The sequence below is a fragment of the Triturus cristatus genome, chromosome 8 (genome assembly GCF_964204655.1).
Source record: "Triturus cristatus chromosome 8, aTriCri1.1, whole genome shotgun sequence".
Lineage (NCBI taxonomy): Eukaryota > Metazoa > Chordata > Amphibia > Caudata > Salamandridae > Triturus > Triturus cristatus.
Window position 1 is genome coordinate 1,624,075,485 of NC_140591.1, and position 22,148 is coordinate 1,624,097,632.

At 45.4% G+C, this 22,148-nt stretch overlaps 1 protein-coding gene across 1 annotated transcript in view; it reads left to right on the top strand.

Annotated features, from left to right (window-relative positions):
* LOC146808453 (transient receptor potential cation channel subfamily M member 2-like) overlaps positions 1-22,148 on the top strand; it is a 2,757,229-nt gene that overhangs the window by 128,061 nt on the left and 2,607,020 nt on the right. The window contains exon 4 of the mRNA XM_085623562.1: positions 4,321-4,486. Within this exon, the coding sequence (XP_085479688.1) occupies positions 4,321-4,486 (166 nt within the window). The remainder of the gene's footprint in view (positions 1-4,320; positions 4,487-22,148) is intronic.

Here is a 22,148-nt window from a genome sequence, read left to right on the forward strand (position 1 = left end):
TGCACCTGCCCGCCCCTGTGCTGCTGAGAGTGTATGTTTGATGCTGCCTCGTGACCCCCACTCCAGTGCTTGTCTCAAAACCCGGAGGTTGACCTCCGACTCTGCTTTACTTCCTGTATGTTGCACAAATTTGAGTGCCCCCAGTCTCTATTGGTTAACATTGGGCACCAACTCCGAATTTAACCTCTGCATCCGGCCGCCCCAGTGCTGCTGGTGGTGCAGTCTTGATGCTCACTTGAACCGTCTCCAGCGCTGACCTAAAATGTAGAAGACTGCGTTTGTACGTAAAGTAATTTACCTGTGAAATTGCATTCTTGTTTTCCTCCCATAGGACTACATTGCTCAATTGAAATATTGCACGAAGTGTACATTTTTCTGCATTGCAAAGGATTGCTATTTCTGAAACTGTGTCTACCTTGCTGAACTAAAGTCTTGCCTTAAGTATTCATTTTCTGTATTTAAAAGTATTGCCAATTTGAAAACTGTACTTACCTGCAACTACGTTTTTTTGGTTCTAGTAATAAAGTTACAAAGTAATATTTTTACAAACAATGGTCTCGGATTTAGTCATTGTGTGTGTGATACCATTTCTTGCCTGTGTGTGATCAACACATCCTTAGCACAGCCCTCTAAGTCTAACTGCTTCCCTACACTAGCACAGGACAGAACAATTAATATTATGTCCTTTAGCCTCTGGCGATCCACTGGACTCTGTGCACACTATACCTTACTTTGGTATAGAATATACAGAGCCAGCTTCCTACAGTATTCCCATCAAATTCGACTCAAAGGCGCTTGAAGGATGGATAGGGAAACTGTAGGCAGGGTGCTTGGGTGGGTAGGGGGTGCTTTATGGATCCAGTGGCATCCCAATGGCATGGCTTCCTGTGCCGAAGTGGAGCCTGCGCCCCCTATCGGTGAGGAGAGATATTGAAACGTTTCTGGATTCAGTCTGATGCCTGGGTAATTCAAAAGGTGAGAAATCTGCAGGTAGAAAGAGTATCCACCAAAAAGATAGTCACTGAAGGTTAGTAACTTTTTCTTTTTCTCTACATTTCATGTTTGTACATCAGATTTTTCATCCCAGTTTTCTATCATTAAAATTTTTAGCCAGGCTCCTGAAACCCACTAGCTGTCAACATGAAGTGGTATTGCCATACCTGCTTCATGTTTTTAAAGGTATGCTCTACAATTTTTTTATATAAAGGTACAACTCGCAATTCTTACTGCTTATAGAAAATGTTCTTCACAAACTTCTTTAAGAGCGTCTCAAAGGGAATACAAGAGACAACAGTTTTTCAGCCAAATAGGAGACCCTTCCCGTTTTGGAAATATGGTCTTCTCATGCTCATGAGCCCTGCTTCTGAGCCCGCTCACAAAGGTTACCTACATCATCTCTGTTTTAAGCTGCATTCCTTGTAGCTAGCAACTCTGCATTCATCATTAGCAGATTTAAGGTTTATGTTTCCAAGCACCGTATGCAGTGTTCCTTAGGAACTGTGGTCTTGGGGCACACCTCAATTTTCTCCAAATCTCTGATTTCCATGTCTTTATTTACTTTCTTTCAGAATCAGGCTTCCCTGGCTGAAAGGTCTCGCCATGCACTAAATGGCAGGCGAGTACTATCTTTTTTTTTTTTTAGACCGAACCGAAGATGTGAGGAAAACTGAGCATTTCTTTAGCTGTTGTTCCTCACAGTCAGGTTTCGCAATTTAAAAAAGTCTGTCTCTAGTCTGATAGTCTCTTGTATCTTATTGAGCAGCCTCATGCATTATTCTTTCCTTACTCTTTCCACTGCTTTTAGTGGGGATGGGCTTGCTATTTTAGTCTGTACTTATCAGAGGGCATATCCTGAAAGAGAGGACTAGATTACTTAACTTTAATCCTAGTTCTCTCTTTCACAGGAATCTCTATTTAAATCATAAGCAACCGTCGGTCACCGTTAGAGGAATGACAATGGATGTTGATGGTTCCTGTAACGGTATCCTGTGTCACATTTAAAAAAGACCTGGAGCAACTGCCATCGAGGCGGAGAGCCTCGTGGTGAATGATTGGGATTTTTCCTTAAAGCTACAAAGTCAAGTTTCCAGGTTTACATAGTTGCAGCCTATGGCAACATAGGCCTATTTTTTCTTTTCATTTCACAAAAAAAAGGTTTGTGAACGAGTTTATTTTTCTTGTCACCTGGTTCATTTGATGATATTTAACTTTTAAATTGGATGTTTGTTAAGAAAACAAATTAAACTGGCCAGTATCGCCTTTAATAGATAGTGAAATTGTATTATGGTGGAAGATTTTGATTATCTAGTGAAAAACAGAACGCACTAACAAAAAATATCTTTTCATAAGTGATTAACATGCTGCACACATATGAGACAGTTCAGTGCCTAGATTTTAATGAACATTCTCTGAAGGAGAACTACAGATAAGTAACTACTAATTTCTTGTCTTCAGAGAATTCATAGCAAGATCTAGCCCCTATTTTTGCGAATATTTTCAGGAATATTTATTGCTGTTCTGCCACCAGGTCCTTCTTTCAGACTGATTTGCTAAGCCCTCAGCACTCATTATTATGCATGCATGTAATGCTATTTTCAGCATCTGATCACGCATAACCTCTGCATCTGCTGCTTGGGGAATAGTGATCCGGTGTACACCCCTGTTCTGTGCCGTATTATCCATCTGAGACTCCCTGGACCTGCCTGGCGTGAGTGCACTGTAAGAGTGCACAGAGAGATGTTTGATTTCATCACCATGAAGAAGTGGCAGGAGGGAAGAGCACGTTCGCTGCTGCCAGAAACTGTACCGCACACCCATTCCGCCAGGGAGTAATTGAGGCATCCCCCACCCATGGATTTGTGTGTTCTCTTGTAGATGTCACCCTCACTGGCCATACATTTCTGTAGGAAAAATGGATTAGATCCCATTACAGCCGAGGTCTTCATGGCTGTTCAAGATCAGCAGGTTGAAGGTCAAATTGTAGATTGCTATTAAAGAGCCACTGCGCAGACTTTCACTCTTTTAGGCAGTGAAAGTCTTCTAGTCTCTCAAGATTAGGGTGCTCTTTCAATCCTACTCCTCAGCTTGGATCCTCCTCTCCCTCATGAAACAGGGAGGTAGAAAGAACATTCGCCATTGCCTGAACCAAGGCAAACAAGTGCCAGTGACTTCCCCTTGAGTCACTGCAAAATGAAGAGACAACCACGATGTTTTTGGCGCCTGCTTGATACCCACTTTTGCTTTTCAAAAACAAAAATCCAAAGCAGGAGTTTTTTCTACAAATAAGTAAAAACCGTGGCCCTAATTTGCCTGGGATTTGTTTCCTATGCTTGAGGACTATAGTTAATTTTACCTGTCCGGCAGTGCTTAATTTGAGCTGGTGGTTTCCGGTGCTCGGCACCAGCACTTAATTGTCAACACCGGGGGCACTCATGACAGCTGCCACATGGTGGTGGTGTTTGTATAATTTAGAGATGGGCAGAACAGCAATGGTTTACTAATTCGGTATACATTAAGAACAACTAATACCTGCTGCCCAAGCTTTTATAGCTTTGGGGGCCTGGAATAATTGGAATTGTCACACTTGCAGCAGGGTGCTGGTCAGTAGTTGTGTAGGTTCTGTCATTGGCAATGTTGGCAGTGTCAATGGGTGGCACAAGCTGTGGAGGCCTCCTGACTACAGCCCTGGCACTTATTTTTTTTACAAACTAAGCACTGCTGTCCGGGTCTGCCATTACTCCTGCGGCAGACCTGTGCATTGAAAATTCGCAATAGACTAACCTATCTAAGTAGAAAGGCCTACTAAAATGCATTAAAGTTACGACCATGTGACCGACAGGCCGCAGCCTTTGACTGACTAATACTTCATCAGTAGTTTCCCACTCAGAGAAGGGTGTCGGAACCACAGGTTTGGCAGAGGATGAGAACTGCCAGTTTACCACAGTTGTCATCCTTCCAAACTAGGTGACCCTGTAGTTGTCTTGTAATATGTAAATGTGTGTGTTAGAACAAAAATGATTCCAATCCTCATCAATCATTTGGTCTTCCATCAAGTGCTCAAATACCATCCCTGTGAATAATCCCTGTCTGAACTTGCCTGCTGCATGGGTGAGGAGGTCCAGCCTCTCAAGGTGGTTGCCATTGCAGTTGTGATGTCGTGATATGTTCACATTAACTCATAAATAGGTATAGTGCCTTTCCTTTTCCCTTAGCTTCTCCTTTAGTGCTTTTCTCATTCACTTTCTTCACTCTTTTGCCTTCTTTACCTTTAAAATTTGTACTGCCTTCTTTCGTTCTCTAAGTTGCTATCTTTTCTTTCAGGGAGGTGTGTTTTTGTGGCTACAGCAAGGAACATCATGTGAAAGAGGCCCAGATAGTCACTTCAGGTGTAAAAAAAAATTGGGACCCAAAGAACCACATACAGGAGATGCCGACCGATTCCTTTGGTTACTTTACCATTAAAGATGCCGGCAAAGGTCGAAGAAAGGTTAGTGATGCTCAAAGACTTACACAGCTTGTGTCCTCTCTTTCAGGCAGCTTTGTAAATAGATCCTCCTCCTCTTTGATTATATATATTAAAAGCTGACAGTTTCTCACTCTAAGATTGATTAAAGTTGGTTTAATAGAGTTCTATTAAATACGACTAACTTCATGTATTGTAATGTAAGATGCTGTCTTGCCTTGCAGCTTGGAACATATTTTTACAATTTATTAGATGCCAGAAATCTCATTTGCAATGGATCATTTTCTTGCCTTGGATCTCACATTTCCTCTTTAGGGACACAAAAGTACCACTTTGTGTCATGCTCTAATTTCTTTAATATTCTGCACCTACATTCATGTTAGCCAGTGTTTGCTCCTAGAGCGGCCATTAAACTGGAATAGAATTTCTAAGAATGTGACTAAAACCCTTCTATAAGGTTGTTTAGGTCAGTCATTTGTGATCTTTCAGAGCCATTCCGTATGCATTACCGCCATCTTACCTCTTATAGAGTTGATTCTTCACATTTAATCCAGCTCAAACCTTTCTTCACGCTCTGTTCGCATGAACCCTGACGGGCCTTTGCTGCCACAAACTTGGAGTCATTTTCAGGGTGACAGTCTTTTGAAAAGCGAGAATGTGAAGAAGAAAATGTTAGTTTAAAAAACTGGGTACTCAACCAAACTCAGGGTTTCCATTCTCTATTTAGAGTCCACAGTAAATAAACACAGTGGACCCCAAGCAGTCAATGCTAACAAATAGTAAAAGTCAAAAGATAATTGAATTGCAAAAACATATATTCAGTAAAGCAGATGTCACAGTGAGTGCCAGTGATAAGCTTACTTGGTGCTCTCATATATGTGATTTACACTTGTGATTTGGTGATTGTAAGAAATTGTGTTATTGGTTGATGGGTTGGAAGCCCATTCAGGCAACACCCACAATCCTTGTCAGGGTGAACCACAAAAGACTCTAAATTACCCTGAGCTTAACCCTCTGGGAGCTTGGAACAAACCAGTCAGGCTTAACTTGAAAGCTATGTGTAAAGAATGTATGCAGCACGCAAATAGCGATAAAGTGAAAACAGAACACACGAAAAATCCCAAACCAATTTAGAAGAATAAAGTACATTTTAATAAATAGAATATCAGAACAACAAAAATTCAGTAGAATTGGAGATATGCAGTTTTAAGGTTTTTAGTGAAAATAGCATCTGAAAGAACAAAGCGGCACTCCCTGTCATCTGGTCCCTCTCACCTGGGGAAAGTCACAAGTTCAGGCAGACCGCGATAGAGCGTAGGTCAGATACAGGAACCTGGTTAGTCTTGCTTAAAAGTTACTTTATAAATCTGGCATAAAGAGCTCTGTTCGCGTTGGAGGTAGCCAAGAGGAGTGGGCCTTCAGTGGTGTACTGTGAAGAGCAGGTCATGTGTTATGGATGGTTTTTGCTGCAGCACAAATAGCCGGCTTAGCGTCAGCGACAGTCGTTGCCGTAGATCAAAGTACAGCTTTGACATTACCGTTCATTGTGGTCGATGTGAATAGCAGGGTTCACCGGAGCTTTGAATTAGTGGTCATTGCAGGCAGCAGAGTCTTGGCGCAAACTGGCCGGTTTGCGGTTGAAAGGAACACAAATGTCAGGGGTTTTACCTTTTATTTGGGCGTAGTACAGTCTACTGCCAGCCAACAGTACAGGACCTGGGGAAGCACCTCTGGGGGGTCTGGGACTCACCCCAACACAGGTCAGCAGGTCCAGGCAGGTTCCAGTTGCAGGTAGGCCTCTGACGTTTGTTGCGTCCCTGTAGTTCACACAGGTGGTCAACCAACTGACCCTTGGATTTACTCTGGTTAGCCTAGAATTAAGCCAAGCAGGCTCAGTATTCCTTGTCAGACAGCAAGGCAGTCCTTCAAGTATATGGGCAGTCCTCTGGCAGCAGGGTAGTCCTTCTTCTGTAACTCCCACAGGTCTAGGAGTGTTCTGATGAGTGGCCCTGGAGGTCCAGTATTTACACCTGGTGCCAGCCTTTGTGTGTGGGAGGGCTCCCTGTCCTACCCCCTCATCTGGTTCTGCAAAGTCCAGCTTATTTCCCCGTCACTCCTACAACCTATTTGGGGGTGCAAAAGGCAGGGCAGGCCTGGTGACAGCTTCCTTTTGCTTGTGCAGGAGGCAAAGCCCTTTGAAGTTTAAATGGGGCTGGGTACATCCCTTCTTTAGTCATCCTGCCAAGATGGCCCATGCTGTCCAAACCTAATCCCCCTTTGTGTTACTGTCTGGAAGCAATACGGAAACCCCAATAGCGGAGCCATTGACAGCCATGTAGCCCAGGACACTGGCAAAGGCACACATGGTTGGGACAGGAAAATGTTAAATTTCTAAAAGTGGCATTTTCTGAAATGTATCTTAAAATCAGTCTTCACCATTAAAGAGGATTTAAAATTATAGTTCATTTGAGTGTAAACACCATATCTCTATCAGCTCCCAACCTAAAGTTATCACATATTAAATGTAATAAGGTGTTAGTCAATGGGAGAAAAACGATTTTGAGTCTTTCCTCTGTCAGGACAAAGTAAAACATGTCCCACTTTTAAGATACAAAGCACCCTGCCCTAATAGCCCTTGGGGCCTACCTTAGGGGAAGGATTATATGTATTAAAAGGTAAGGTTTATTGTGCAAGGTCAAAATGGCAAAACTGCACTACAGGCAGCAGTGGCAGGCCCTAGTCATGTTTTACAAGGCTGCTTTAATGGGTGGCACAGTGAGTACTGCAGGCTCGCTAGTAGCATTTAATTTACAGGTCCTCGCTACATGTAGCATCAAGCAATAGGGACTTGCAAGTGAATTATATGTGCCAACTAGGTGTAGACTAATTTTGTCAAGTTTTAAGGAGATAGCACCAGCACTTTAGTTCACTGGTTTGCAGTGTCAAAGTGTACAAAAGCCAACAAAAATTAATTCAGCAAAACTGGAGGGGTGAAAGCAAAAGGTTTGTGGGAAATGCCACGCCAAGGATGATAGATGTAACAGTGATTTGAGTGGAAATCAAATTGCCAAGAAAAGCATGGCCCGTTTAGGTAAAAGTACACAACGATTAGGGTCAAATTTCCCTTGAGGTCTGATGATTATCACGCATTCCTAAAGGTATCGAAATGTCATTGACTACATCACGGACTCCAGTCATTGTGTACTTTTACTTAAATAGGCCTCGCTAATCTTGTAAATTTGATACACACTTGATCACCTTTATTACAGGTGTGCGTCACACAGAAGAGAGCACTAAGCATGTTTTTGCTGGCACCCACTGTGCTGTTATCTGCTTTTTTGTATATGTTTTTTGTAATGAAATTGCTGTTTGATTTTTATTATTTGTCAGCATTGTCTACTTAGGGATCACTGTGTTTAGTTCCTATACAATTACCCAAGGTCTCTGGTGATTCTCTGATTTTCCTTATTACTTTATACCATCTATTTAGAGTCGGCAACAGTGATGCATCCGATTGTGGAGCCTAGGCTGGGTTTGCAAATGGAAACTTAACTTATGGCCTAACTTAAATTGGACTGTCAGTAAATGGATGTCAGACTGTCCACGCTATTAAGGGTGGACATTGTGATATAATTCTTTTCCTCTTCTCGATTGTCAGGAAAAGCTCTATGGTCCCAAACTTCAAATCGGAATAATGACCCTCAATGACATTTTTGAAGAAACCCCAGTGCATCAGGGCCATTCAGTTTTTGTTTCTAAACAATCAGACTCCCATTTTGGGAGCTTATTTTTGAAAACATAACAGTTTGCTGTGCGAGCACGTTGAAAATGGTACCTGCACAGCAAAGCCTCACTGCCTTTAACAAACCTGCTGTGGTGGTGACTTTGCTAAAGGCATTGAAATCCAGGGGCATCGCTTAGCCAATGAACTTCGGGGGGTGTGAATCTCAAATTCCCCAACTAAAGAAGCATTAGGGTGGAGGGGTGAGGTGACAAACATTTGGGAAGGATAGTTTCCATGAGGAACAGGGTCGGTACTGATTTACCTTACGTGGGCCTCTGTCTAAAGTGGCACAGTCGGTGAAAAAGGATGGCTTGGAATACTAACCTGAGTGATTGCCACTAATTAGACTATTTTGGGTGTTTGATTGCTAGCAGTATGCCTGGAAACCTGTGACTGGTGCAACATTTCAAGCCTACTACTGCCAAGGGTTGTGAATTCCACAAAGTAGTAAGCTTGCACCTATTCAAGGAGTATGTCCATGGGTGCAGACTTACAATTTTTTTGGTAAACCTGTCACTATATATATTCAAGTTTCTACTCCAAAAAGTGAACAAGTTAAAAGCTTTCAGTGAAATGAGAACAACAAGAAAAAGTAACACAGCCATTGGAGACTGGACTCGGCCCCCAGACCCAACTACCAAGCCAAGAATACATTGGGGGGGGGGACATGCCCAAACACTTCCCCTAAAGCTGCCCGACATGGTCCTAGTAGTTCTCTCTTGGATCTCTTGACTACGGTCACATTCAACACAACATTCCGGAGTCCCTGCCCTGGGATCACTTATTTTAAACGTATTTTCACATCATACACTATTCTTCGTCTCTGCTGTGAGAAGCCTTGATGGTTGAGTTGCCAAATAGGTACATGTAGGCAGGGCTCTATGTTTGCAGTCCTGGTCTTCTGCAAATCATTTTATCAAATGGCTGACGACCCATGTGCTCCGCCTGAGTTGCAAATAGAAGTGGGTGCACCAGCAAAATAATAAGGCGATCCAAGCCCGAGCCAAATGTCTGGCTTGGCTCTACAAGTCTGTGCTCGAGGTAATCCATGAAAAAGTTAGGCATGTAAATGGTGCAACAAACTACGGATCAGATTTACAAACATTTTGCACTGGGTTTTCACCACAAAAGTAATGCTGCTTTGTGTTATACTGCTTCAACTGGGACATTCTATTGGTGGTACATGGGCATTCCCATGCAACCACATATGGTTTTTGACACAAAAAACCATCTATTGACAATAGTAGACAGGGTTTTCCACCACTTTGAAGCAGGTGTAAAAAAGAGGAATGCTTTTATTTCTCCTAATGCTTTCTACTTTGCATCTGTTTTTGCACTGTACAGCGCACATCTGAAGAGTCAAATATCTTAAAGATAGCCTAAGATTAGTATTTTTTACTGGAAGGGTACACTTTCCAGTACAAAACCTATGCTAGTCATGATGCAGATACCTCTGCACTAGAGTTGCTCTATGATGCAAAATTGTGTGTGTGGTGCTAAGCAGCCTGATTGTGTGCCAGTGCTAGGGAGGGAACAGAATAGTGCCATACTTTAGTACATATGGGGTTTTCTTGCTCTTTCACTCTCACGTGAGGCAGCACAGAAACTGTGGTTATGTGGCACATTCATAAACCTGGGCTAAAATGTAAAATATGATAGTCTTATCGAGATTCGAAAAAGTGTATTTCTTCAACATGTGGAAGCGTTGCATGTACTGCATAGAAAGACATTTATTAAGATTGATAGTTTATAAATATGAACTTAAAAACATTGCCCCTAACGACAACGCCATTAACAGATGTCATGTCAGATGTCATGTAAACCCTGCCTGCCGCCCCATCAAATCTTCTGAAATTCCTTCCGCCAGACAATTGTTGCCCGTCTTGTTGATATTCTATTCTACTACCTCCTTCCTATGTGCCACCCAAGATGGCCCCTTTGTTTGTTTTCACATGAGCCTACGCACATCAACCTTAATTGAAAATTACTGAGAACTATCTTACCCTATTAGTTAGCTAAAACAGAAAAGGGACTTCTCACCTTCTTTATATAGTAGCTCCACTACTGCTTCCAATAGGGCAGCCATCTTGGAAGAGGTCTCCACCCTATGTCCTCATCTGTATCTTGCTCTAATTCCACCACTGTTTTTATTTTCTCGTGCCTGTCTGTTCCTTTCGCCGCTGCTGCCCCTGCGGACCCTCCCCCCTGGAATTCCCCCGCTCCTGCCTCCCAGCCTCAACTCCCTCCCACCTCCCCTGCTTAATGGCGGACCGCGCAGCGAATGAGCACAGCGGGTGCGCCGCCGGCTCTCCAAAGGCAAGCCGTCTGCGCCCGATCGTGGCCAGCGTCAGGAACCCTGGACCTCCCTAACCCATCGCTATGAAACCACCACCCTCCTCGCACTCAACCCTGGAAGACTTAGAGAATGCCAACAGGCCTCGCCGAACACGACCCATGGCCAGTTCTCCTGCCTCCACTGCCGCCGGAAGCTCACCGCCACCCCAGCCTCCAACATCGCCAACGCCATCACCGGCGACACCCTAAACTGCATCCTCCTCAACGTACGCTCCGTACACAAACACGCCATGGAAATCTGAAATCTACTCAATTCTCTATCGCCCGACATCGCCTTCTTCACAGAGACCTGGACCAATGCTTCCTCTGCCCCCTACATCAGCACCGCCATCCCAGACAGATACAAGATCCAGAGGAAAGACCGCACCAACCACCCAGGAAGGGGCCTCGCTATCGCCCACAAGAGCACCCTCCACCTCACCACCTCCAGCGAAACCTTCCCCTCCGCTGAACACCTGCACTTCCAGATCCAGACCACCCCTAAATCCACACTCCGAGGAAACCTCGTCTACAGACCCCCCAGCCCCCGAACACCCTTCGCCACCACCATCACCAACTTCATCGCACCCCACGCCATCGCCTCAACAAACTACATACTCATTGGAGACCTGAACTTCCACCTTGACAACCCCAGCGACCCCCAACTCCACTATCCTTCGTGACAACCTTGCCAGCAGCGGACTTAAACAACTCGTCAACACAGTGACCCACAGAGCAGGACACACCCTCGACCCCATCTTCACGGCAGGAAACAGCATCCAATTCAGCCACACAACGCAGCCGCCATGGACCGGCCACACTGCGTACACTTCGCCATCAACAAACCCAAGGCACCCAAACCAGCCCACCATGAAGGAACTGAAGCAAGGTTACTGACGAGCAACCTAACTCCACCCTCAACCGAGACAAGCACACCTGGGCACCCGACGCAAATGACTCAGCCAGAGAACTCCACACCTGGATCTCCGACTGCACAGACGAGCTCGCCCCGCTACGCAATTCTGACAGACAACGCCCCAGGCAAGCCGCCTGGTTCACCACCACTCTCCCAAGAAGCCAGACGCACCTGCAGACGCCTGGAGAAGAACTGGAGAAACACCAAGACAACCGAAAACCACACCACTTACAAGGACGCCATGACGGACTACCACAACCAGATCAGAGCCACCAAGAGGAATTCCACCCACAACATAATCCTGGCGAACTCCACCAACTCCAAGGAACTTTTCAGTGTCATTCAAGAATTCACCAACCCATGCAGCGAAGCCACAGACATCACCCCATCCCAAGACCTCTGCGACAAGCTTGGAACCTATTTCCACCTTAAGATCAAAAACCTCTACAACAACTTCATCGACCATCCACCAGGTGTCACAGATGGCCCCTCTGCCCCGGGAACACCAGCCAGCCCACCATCTCCAACTGGACACTGATCACGGCCGAAGACACCACCTCGACCATGAAAAGCATCCACTTGGGGGCCCCCACCAACCCCTGCCCCCCTCAAATCTACCACAGAGCCGCGGCTGCCATCGCACCTGAACTACAAAGCACCATCAACACCACCTTCAAAACAGGCACCTTCCCAGGCAACTGGAAGCGCCCAGAAGTCAGACCTCTGCTCAAAAAGCCCACAGCTGACTCCACCGACCTTAAGAACTATCGGCCCATCTCGCTCCTCCCCTTCGCAGCCAAAGTTGCAGAGAAAACAGTCAACAGGAAACTGACACGATTCATTGAAGAGAACGCAGTCCTCGACCCGTCCCAATCCGGATTCTGAAGCAACCACAGCACAGAGACCGCCCTACTCGCCGCCAGAGATGACATCTGCACCCTCCTGGACCAAAGCCACTCTGCAGCCCTCATCCTACTCAACCTATCAGCGGCCTTCGACACCGTCTGCCACCGCACACTAGTCACCAGACTTCACGATGCAGGCATACAAGGAACAGCCCTGGACGTGATCCGATCATCGGAAGAAGCCAAAGGATCAGACTCCCACTCTTCCTCTCCGACCCCACGAAAATCACCTGCAGAGTCCCACAGGGTTGATCCCTGAGCCCCACCCTCTTCAACATCTACATGGCCCCCATCGCAGCCATTGTCCGACAACACGGCCTCAACATCGTATCCTACGCCGACGACACCCAGCTCATCCTCTCCCTCGCCAAAGACCCCGCCACTGCAAAACTCAACTTCCAGAAAAGAAATGCAAGACGTCGCAGTCTGGATGACCAACAGCTGCCTGAAGCTCAATACCGAGAAGACAGAAGTCCTCGTCCTCGGTACCAGCCCTTCTACATGGGACAGCACCTGGTGGCAGACCGCCCTCGGAAGCCCACCTACCCCCGCAGACCATGCCAAGAACCTCGGCATCGTACTCAACTCATCACTCTCCATGAACCAACAGGTCAACGCCGTCACCTCCAGCTGCTTCAACACCCTCCGCATCCTCCGCAGGACTTTCAAGTGGATCCCCCCTGAGTCAAGGAAGACAGTCACCCACGCACTCATCACCAGCAGACTGGACTATGGTAACCCACTCTACGCCGGCATCAACAAGTCCCTACTCCACAAACTCCAGACAATACAGAACACCTCCACCAGACTCGCCCTCGGCATCCCCCAACACAAACACATCAGTCAACACCTACAAAGTTTCCACTGGCTCCCCGTGGAGAAAAGAGTCACTTTCAAAATCCTCACTCACGCCTACAAATGCCTACACTGCAACCGACCCAAATTCTTCAATGACAGAATCAACTTCCACGTACCCAAAAGAAACCTCAGATCTTCCAACCTCGTACTGGCCGAAACCCCACGCATTCACAAAGCCAGAGCAGGCGGAAAATCCTTCTCTCACATTGCAGCCAAGACCTGGAACGAGCTACCGGCAGACATCAGACGTGCCCCCTCCCTGAACACCTTCAGGAAGACCCTCAAGACCTGGCTCTTCGGCTAAACAGATCTGCTGACCCCTCTCCTCCCCCCGCCACCCCTGCCCCCCACAGCGCCTTGAGACCCTCACGGGTGAGTAGCGTGCTTACAATTCCCTGATTGATTGATTGATTGATATCCTCTTGCTTTACATGACTTCTTCAATCAGCATGGAATCCTCCCGATTCAACAAAATGAACGCCCTATTGTCCCCTGCAGGAAGCAATTCCATCCAAATAAACTACCCTCCTAACCGATCCTAAAACGCCTTTAAAAATATCAATCTAAATAAAGAAACTCTTATCACAGACACTTACTTCTGCTACAACAAGGGCATTATATTGCATGACCTCATCTTCACAACCAATCGGCGTGCACAGTGGAGGGAAGTGCTTTCTTCTCTACTCGGTACCACCACCAAAGAAATACCACTCAGCCAGAAACTCCCTATCGCACCCTTTCCTTTGTACAGTGCGGAAACCACCATCTCCTTCTAGAACAATGGCACCATGCTCATTCAATCTTCAGAATGCAACCTGGAACTATTCTTCAATCTCTTTTCCTACATCAAGAACAAACTGGACTCGGCCACTGCTCCGCCCTTCCGCTCGCAACTCCCCCCGACTCTTCCACATGCAACATCATGACCTCTCACATTCCCCAATGCCCCTCTTCCCAACTCTCTCTCCTGGCAAACTCCAACTCATCCATGGTTTTAATTGCAGTACATAATGGCCCTTACTCAACTGATATTGCTCATAATACCTTATAACAAAAACATTCCTCCAACACTCCCTCCCATCTTCTAAGGAACTCGGTAACAACTCTCCCATCCCCCAGAATAGTACATGCTCCAGTCCCTATCAAACAGCCTCCACCAACGATCCGAAAGTGGACTCTACCTACAACTGCCCCCCAATCAGTCTGACTTGACTAGTTCTCCATATCTAAGTGCTTCCAATAGTCACAAGCGTTTTACGAGCCGCAACACTTATTCTACGCTTAAGGCTATAAAATCAGAATTACTGCTGATTAGGGCTGACCTCCTTAAACTAGGACATAGCACCTCCAACATGGAACATACTATGTCCTTACAGTCGACTTACCTCCGAATCACATCATCCCTATGCCCAATTGCCACTGTGGTTCCTGCCCTGAAAATACTTGGGTCCCACAAACACAGATGGGAGTCACAAGCTGAATCTTGACCACTACTCCCGACACAATAGACTAGTCAGACAACTATCAAATAATGATATTGTCTCCCTCCTCGCCACTTATAACCATGTGTCGACTGTCCAAGTGATACATGATGATAAAATTGAGTCTATTCTCATCCAGGGGATACTCCTCAATAGTCCTAATCTATGAATAATCCCCGCCCATGTGCGGGATCCCAGAGCATATAGAAAATGTATATATGTGTGTGTATATATATGTGTATATATATATATATATATATATATATATATATATTCACAAAAAAAACCATAGGTTTCAGGCACGTTATAGTTAGGAATTAACATTTAAAAAACCTCAGAAATTCACTGAAAAAACCATAGGTTTCAGGGGTGTTATAGTTAGCTGGACTTTTCACTTGTACAAAACCATTGAAATTCCCCGGTTATAGTTAGTTCAGCTAACTATAACTCGCGCGCCCGCAATGCACTGCTGATGACGTCACATATTACATCACTCATGACATGGTCAGTGACATCACTCATGACATCACTGATGACATCTCAAATGACATCACTGATGACATCACTGATGACATCATCCAGTGAATGTGTGTTTTTCTGAAAATTAAATATGTTTTATATATGTATATCTCAAGGTCGATGGAAGAATAAATGGGTATATAAGTGTCTAAATGGATGATTTGTTTTTGAAAAATTGATTGTGTAACTGACTGATTAAGTGTATCATAGTGAATACATGGCTTAGTGAGTAATGTTTAAATATGTAAATATCTGTATCAGTCTCTCACTTTGTGTATAAGTGGCTGCATGGGTTGGTGAGTAGCTACATGGGTGTCTATATAGGTTATTAGTTGGTTTTTTGAGTATCAGTCTGAGTGTCTGCATGGTTCGGTGGGGGGTATTACGTAGTGCATAGGTGCATGAATGAGTGACTCACTGTTTGTATGTGTTGAACACAGCATGTGTGCAGGACTGTATGGGTGGATGAGTGTGTGTATGGGTGTGTTAGTGAGTGAATGACTGTCTCAATAGTGTCTTTATGAGTAACTACATATGTTTTAAACTAGTATATGTGACTATTGGTGTATATATGTGAGTATATGTGAGAGTGAGAGATTGAAAGAGTTCCTGTATGAATAAGTATGTGTTTCTATAAGTGATTGTTTAAAAGACTAAGTATGTGTAAGTTTCCGTAGAAGTAAGTATGGTGGTGTGTGTATAACTGTATATGCAAGTAAATGTATGTTTGATTCTTTATTAGCATGAGTGACTATGTGTGTGAGTAACTCTATGGATGAGTGGCATTGTGTAACAGGATGTATAGGTGTATGAGTACATATGATGAGTGAGTACATGTATGAGTGACTGTATAGGACTGTTGGTGAATGAGTGGATGTGTATGTGGATCTTAGAATTACTGAAGAGGTTGTTGTAACTGGTATTGGTATGTCCATTGTTTTGAAAATTTTAGTCTCTATTTTTGAATGTGTGTATCAAAGGTTATATTAGGGTGAGAGGAGGTCTGCCACTCTATCACAAGGATGATGTCATCAGTGATGTCATCAGTGATGTCATTTGAGATGTCATCATTGATGTCATGAGTGATGTCACTGACCATGTCATGAGTGATGTAATATGTGACGTCATCAGCAGTGCATTGCGGGCGCGCGAGTTATAGTTAGCTGAACTAACTATAACGGGGGAATTTCAATGGTTTTGTACAAGTGAAAAGTCCAGCTAACTATAACACCCCTGAAACCTATGGTTTTTTCAGTGAATTTCTGAGGTTTTTTAAATGCTAATTCCTAACTATAACGTGCCTGAAACCTATGGTTTTTTCAGTGAATTTGCAAGGTTTTTTAAATGCTAATTTCTAACTATGCCTACAGAGATAGGACATGTGAAGAAAGAAGAAAAAATGCACAGAAAGAAACAAAAGAAGTGCAGAAAGAAGCAACAGAAGTCCTCAAATACGAAGATAAGTGCAGGAAGAAGGATAACGTGCAGAAAGAACAAAAAGAAGAGCAGAAAGAAGCCTTGTTGCAAAATCATCCTGTACCCTCAACTTTTTCAGACGGATACTGGTGGTAACTGAGTCTGACTAACCAGTCCTAGAGCCAGTGCTATGTTAAAAGACACTTAGAATACAGTGAAAACACCTACATACACTAGGGAACATTATGCGTTGGGGTCCCCCTGTGATTAGCATGACCTCCTCTGTAAGCCCCTAGTGTATAATAGGGCATGGGGATTAAAACTACCTCTTAAAACAGGCCACAGGGCGTTTTTGCACACGTTAACTCAGGCCCCGTCCCCTCCCTTCACCACTGTGTAAACACGCCCTGTGTCCATTTTTAGTTGGGAGATTAAGTTCATTTGAATCCTGAGGGTCCCTAGGGTCCAACTAGCCCACTAGGTACCTCCAGTAAGTGCCACAGAGCTGCGTTGCAGAGAGGTGTAAAAAGTGGCACGGCCTGGACCACCTCTCTGCAATGCAGCTCAGTGGCGCTTACTGGAAGCACTTGGTGGGCTAGTTAGCCCCCAGGGGCCCTCAGTATTGAAGGGAAATTATATCCCCAATTTAAAACATGCCATAGTGCGTGTTTGCACACGTCACCTCAGGCCCCGTCCCCTCCCTTCACCACTGTGTAAACGCGCCCTGTGGCTGTTCTAAGTTGAGAGATTAAGTCCCCCTGAATCCTAAGGGTCCTAGGGTCAAACTAGACCACTAGGTACCTCCAGTAAGCGCCACAGAGCTGCGTTGCAGAGAGGTGTAAAAAGGGGCTTGGCCTCAGAACACCTGGCTGCAGCGCAGCTCCCTGGCGCATACTGGAGATGCCTGTTGGGGGCGCGTTTGCAGAGTGCTGCACGGAGGGGGCATGGCCTCCGGCACGATGCCAGTCTTTTATTTATTTTAGTTTTTTAAGAAGGGGGGCTGTTTGGTTCCCCTTCTTATTCTAATTTATTGGCCCTGATGACCCCATCCCCCAGGGCCAGTCTCCTAATTATATTTTTTTGACCCCAATCCCCAGGGCCGGCCACTGTTTTTTATTATTTTTAAAAAATATATATTTATAGACACACCTAGGACATGCTGGACAAACCGTACGTACCTATCACCATGACGATTTGCGTGATATTCATTAAAAGGCGACTATGCATGCAATGAATCCACGTGGAATGTATTTACACCACTAGTGAAGCTCTGACATGTCTGATGCCCTACCGTGCCTAATCCTGGTAGACACCCTTGTCGTTTATTTATACAAACATGGGTAGCTATTGACGGGCACATTTAATACACATGCACACCAAGCCATTCAAAGGGGATTCGACAAAAATTCGACCAAAACTATGCAAGAAACCCCCCTCACAGTTAATAAAACACACATCCACTGCCGGATGTGTAATACTTTTTATTTTACTCTCTGGAAAGGGGACGAACATCACTTGAGAGTCACAGCGTGCTCCTGACAGAGCCCAATGCTGTGTTACACCCACCATTGCCTGCCGAGTGCCACACACCTCTGTGTTGTATTCCACTAGCTAGTGCATATGCTATGACACTCTCTAGCCCATGTGCACTGTAACACCACCCCGTGAATATGTCATGCCACACTTGTCTTCGCACGGGTTATATTGCCCCATCTAACGTGCCTTTCTCGATGCCTATGTTATAACGCACAGTGCTATGCCATACATATTATAATCTGGGATCCATATCTTTGTCACAGTGCATATGCAACGTTACACTCCCCAGCACATATTTTATATTACAACTTTAGAGACTAGTTAGGTTACACAACACTGCCCTGTGCATATTACACTCCAAGGCGCATATCGCATAGCACGCGCTAGTGCCTGTGCTATCTCGCGCTCTCCAATGAATCTGTCATTGCGCACAATGTATTGCATATTATATTTCACGCCCGGTTCATCTTATATCACACTTTTTGGTGCATAGTTTATACCATAAACTATATCTAGTTTTCATTTTCAATCGTGCTCTCAGGACTATGTTCTATATAACACTGTGTTCACCTACCCTTTTCACGGGCATTACATTTTGCGATAGGGGGTGGAGGGTCAGGGGGTGTTTCTGCCAAGTGAGCCCGGAGTCACAGTCACAAACGTCCTCTTCTTCCTGAATAAAAGTGAGATTATGCTGCATACTTGTTCATATTTTAAGTAGTTCGCACAGACACAATGTTTTAAAAACAATAAAGTTCCTAATACCCGCCTTCTCTGAACAGTTAGCTTGCTGCCCCATCCCCTTCCTCCCTATCCTCTGTTGTGTGAATCCATGGACTAGCCTCCTCCCTCCTGCCATGCATGGTCTGATGTGCTGCCACTGCCCTCAATTTAGTATGATGTACCAGTCCACTCCTCCTGCCCTCCATTGCCCAATTCTATGCCCCATCATTGACCTCCTGCTTAAACTCTGTGCTTAGCTTGCTGCCCCTATTCTCCTTCCCCCTGCCCTCCGATGTCTTTGTGCATGCCCCTGCTCCATCCTTTTTGCCCACCATGTCCCATGGACCTGCCACTCCTATCTACTCTGAGTGTTCTGTTGAGCTGCCACTCCCCTCCCACCTGCCTAGCATTGTCAGATGACTGTAACCTGTCCCTGCCACCTCCACCCTGCCTGTCCACATGCAATGCCCCTATCCTCTTCCTCCTGTCCTACATGGTCCATTGTACTGCCACACCCTTCTGCCCTCCCTGGTCTGTTGTGCTGCAACTGCTCCTCCTGCCTGCCCCGTGTGGTCTGTTGTGAGGTCCCTTCCCCTGAACTTTCTTGTCTGTGCACAGGTCCTGACCCTCCCTTCTATCCTCCATTGTCCTTTGTGCATGCCCCTCCACCCTCCTTCTTGCCCATCATAGCCATTGTGCTGCCACTAACCCTCCCACTTGCCATGCATGGTCTTCTGTGCTGCCATGGCCCCTCCCACCTTCCCTGTGTGGTCAGTTAGCTGCCCCTGACCCCCTCCCACCTTCCCTCCATGGTCTGTGTGTATGCCATCACAGTCTCACTGTTGCTCTTCATGGTGTGTCTTGCTTCTAGTGCCCATCCTGCCTGACCTCCATGGCTATCTTGCTGCTCCTGCCCTGCCCCCTTGCCCCCAGCCCTACTCCCTCCCTCCTGGCTTGTCTGTTCCATTGTAATGCCCCTGATCCGTCCCTCCTGCCCTTTATGGTCTGTTATGCTGCAGCTTTCTCTCCTGTCTGTCCATTATGGTCAGCTAGCTACCATTGCCTCTTGCCCCACTGTTCTCTGTTGTCCATGTGCATGGTCCTGTCCCCTCCCTCTTGCTTTCTATGGATTGTTGTGCTGCACTCCCGTCCTGCATGCCCTGTGTGGTGTATTGTGCTGCTGCAAACCCTGATGCCTGCCCTGCAGGGTCAGTTTGGTGCACCTCTCCATGTCCCTCCTGTCCTCTGTTATCCAAGTCCATGTCCCTATCCCATTTCCTTCCATGATCCAATGTACCATACTTGCGAACATTTTGAACTTGGTAAGAGGGAGATTTTGAAAAAAAACTGGGGTATTGATTTTCCCCTTTGGGTTACATTGAAAAAGAGGATATTGTAGACAGGAGACAGATCAAATAAAGCCCATTTGAGCTTAAAAACATTGGACGTTTCCTGGCTGAATCGGGTCTGTTCGCATGTATGGTTGTACTACCATTGCCTCTTCCTTCTGCCCACAATGGTCTATTACATTGCCACAGCCTTGAAGGAGGGTAGATTTTGTATCACAGGGGGCCCCTGGCCCGTTCTGTCCACACCTGAAGTATGAGACCCTTGTCCTTGCCCTGCCAGCTGCATTTGTAGGCCGTATTAAATTGACCAGCGGGTCCTGTGTTGCTATATAATTATCCTGAGACATCCTTACCACTCAGCCAGCATAAAACCCCTGTGTAGGCCCTTCTGTTCAATATGTAGGCCTCTTTGTTAAATTGACCATAGCTCTGCAATTTTAGTGTATAGCAGTCTGAAGGCAGGTCTGCGAGGCCTTCTGATCCAAACTAGTAGCCCCCACCCTACCCGAGTGCTCCGTGCTCGGTATCAAAGTTCAACATCCCCCTGAAGCTGTCGACATACAGTAGGCTGCATCCTGGACTGGTACTTGCTTCCTGGGCAGGTTTCCCGCTTTTAAGGAAGTGGCAACCGCAGAGCGTCAAGTTAGGAGAACTGAGGAGATTTTATACATGAATATATTGAATTCCCGTACAATACCCATTATTTTCTGCTTGCTCTATGGAACTTACGATAAGCGATTGGCCTGAGAGACTGACCTTTTCACCCAGTCCATTGTCAGCATTAAGTGGGTAAATGACGAAATGTCTGGTAAAATCTGCAGACGGAGCTTTTTGGTAGCATACGTAGGTAGATGTAGCGTGCAAAGGAGCCCACAAAATGATATAAAAAGGGAGCACCCACAGATATCGACGGACTACCTCGCCGTCTGTATGTAGGTTAACAGGCAGTGCAGGTTTTCCCCAAGAGCTGGGAGCTCTTGTCTTCCTTTGCTTAAAATGTCTTGCTCTGCTTTGCTATTTTTCTTATTCTATTTTACCTATATGAAATGTCATGTTATGTTTAACCATTGTTCTCTTTACTTTTGCATTTAAAAGATTTTGTATTGTAATTGCAGGAATGCTTGCTCTAAGAGTAAACGTGAGTGTTCCTAGGTAACATTTTCCTTGGTGTAACTTGTTTCTCATGATGCATTTATAGATGTGTTTTCTCTCTCTCTCTGTCAGTACATTAATTGAGATACAGAGAATATTATGACAGCTGTATGATTATCTGGATTCTGTATTTTGTACTTTATGTCTCTATTCTGCGGTTTCTTTGAAGTTGCATCTTCTCATTAAACTGCCATTGTATTCTGCCTCCAATTCCATGTCTCATATGTCTGTTTTCTTCATTTTTGGAGCAAGCGTTCCTAGGCACCCCGGCTCAAATTAAGGTGCCCCTTTTGTCCCTGACTCACTCTCCTGCTCAGTTCTGTGGTGGCTCCCGGGGATCTGGGGACCGCCCCTAGCTTCCTTGACCCGTAATAGATCTTCCCTCCAACAGCCTCTCTTGCAAGTCCTGTATTGTTGGTTTGTTACCCCTGCCCCCCTTTCCACTGCCCTCCATAGTCTGTTGTGCTTCCACGGCCCTTCCTGCCTGCTCAGTGTGGTTAAATTGTTGCCTTTGCACCCTCCTACCTGCCTTCAATTTTCAGAGTCCGTGCCCCTGGCCTCTGCCTCTCAACAGTATCCTAATGAACAACTAGATTGCTAACATTCTATATTTATTACAAAAGTGTGGAACGCCTGACATCATCTTGATGTAATCAAAACTGTAATACCTAGAGCATTTCCTTTAGAAATTACATATATGAGAGGGTTTTATT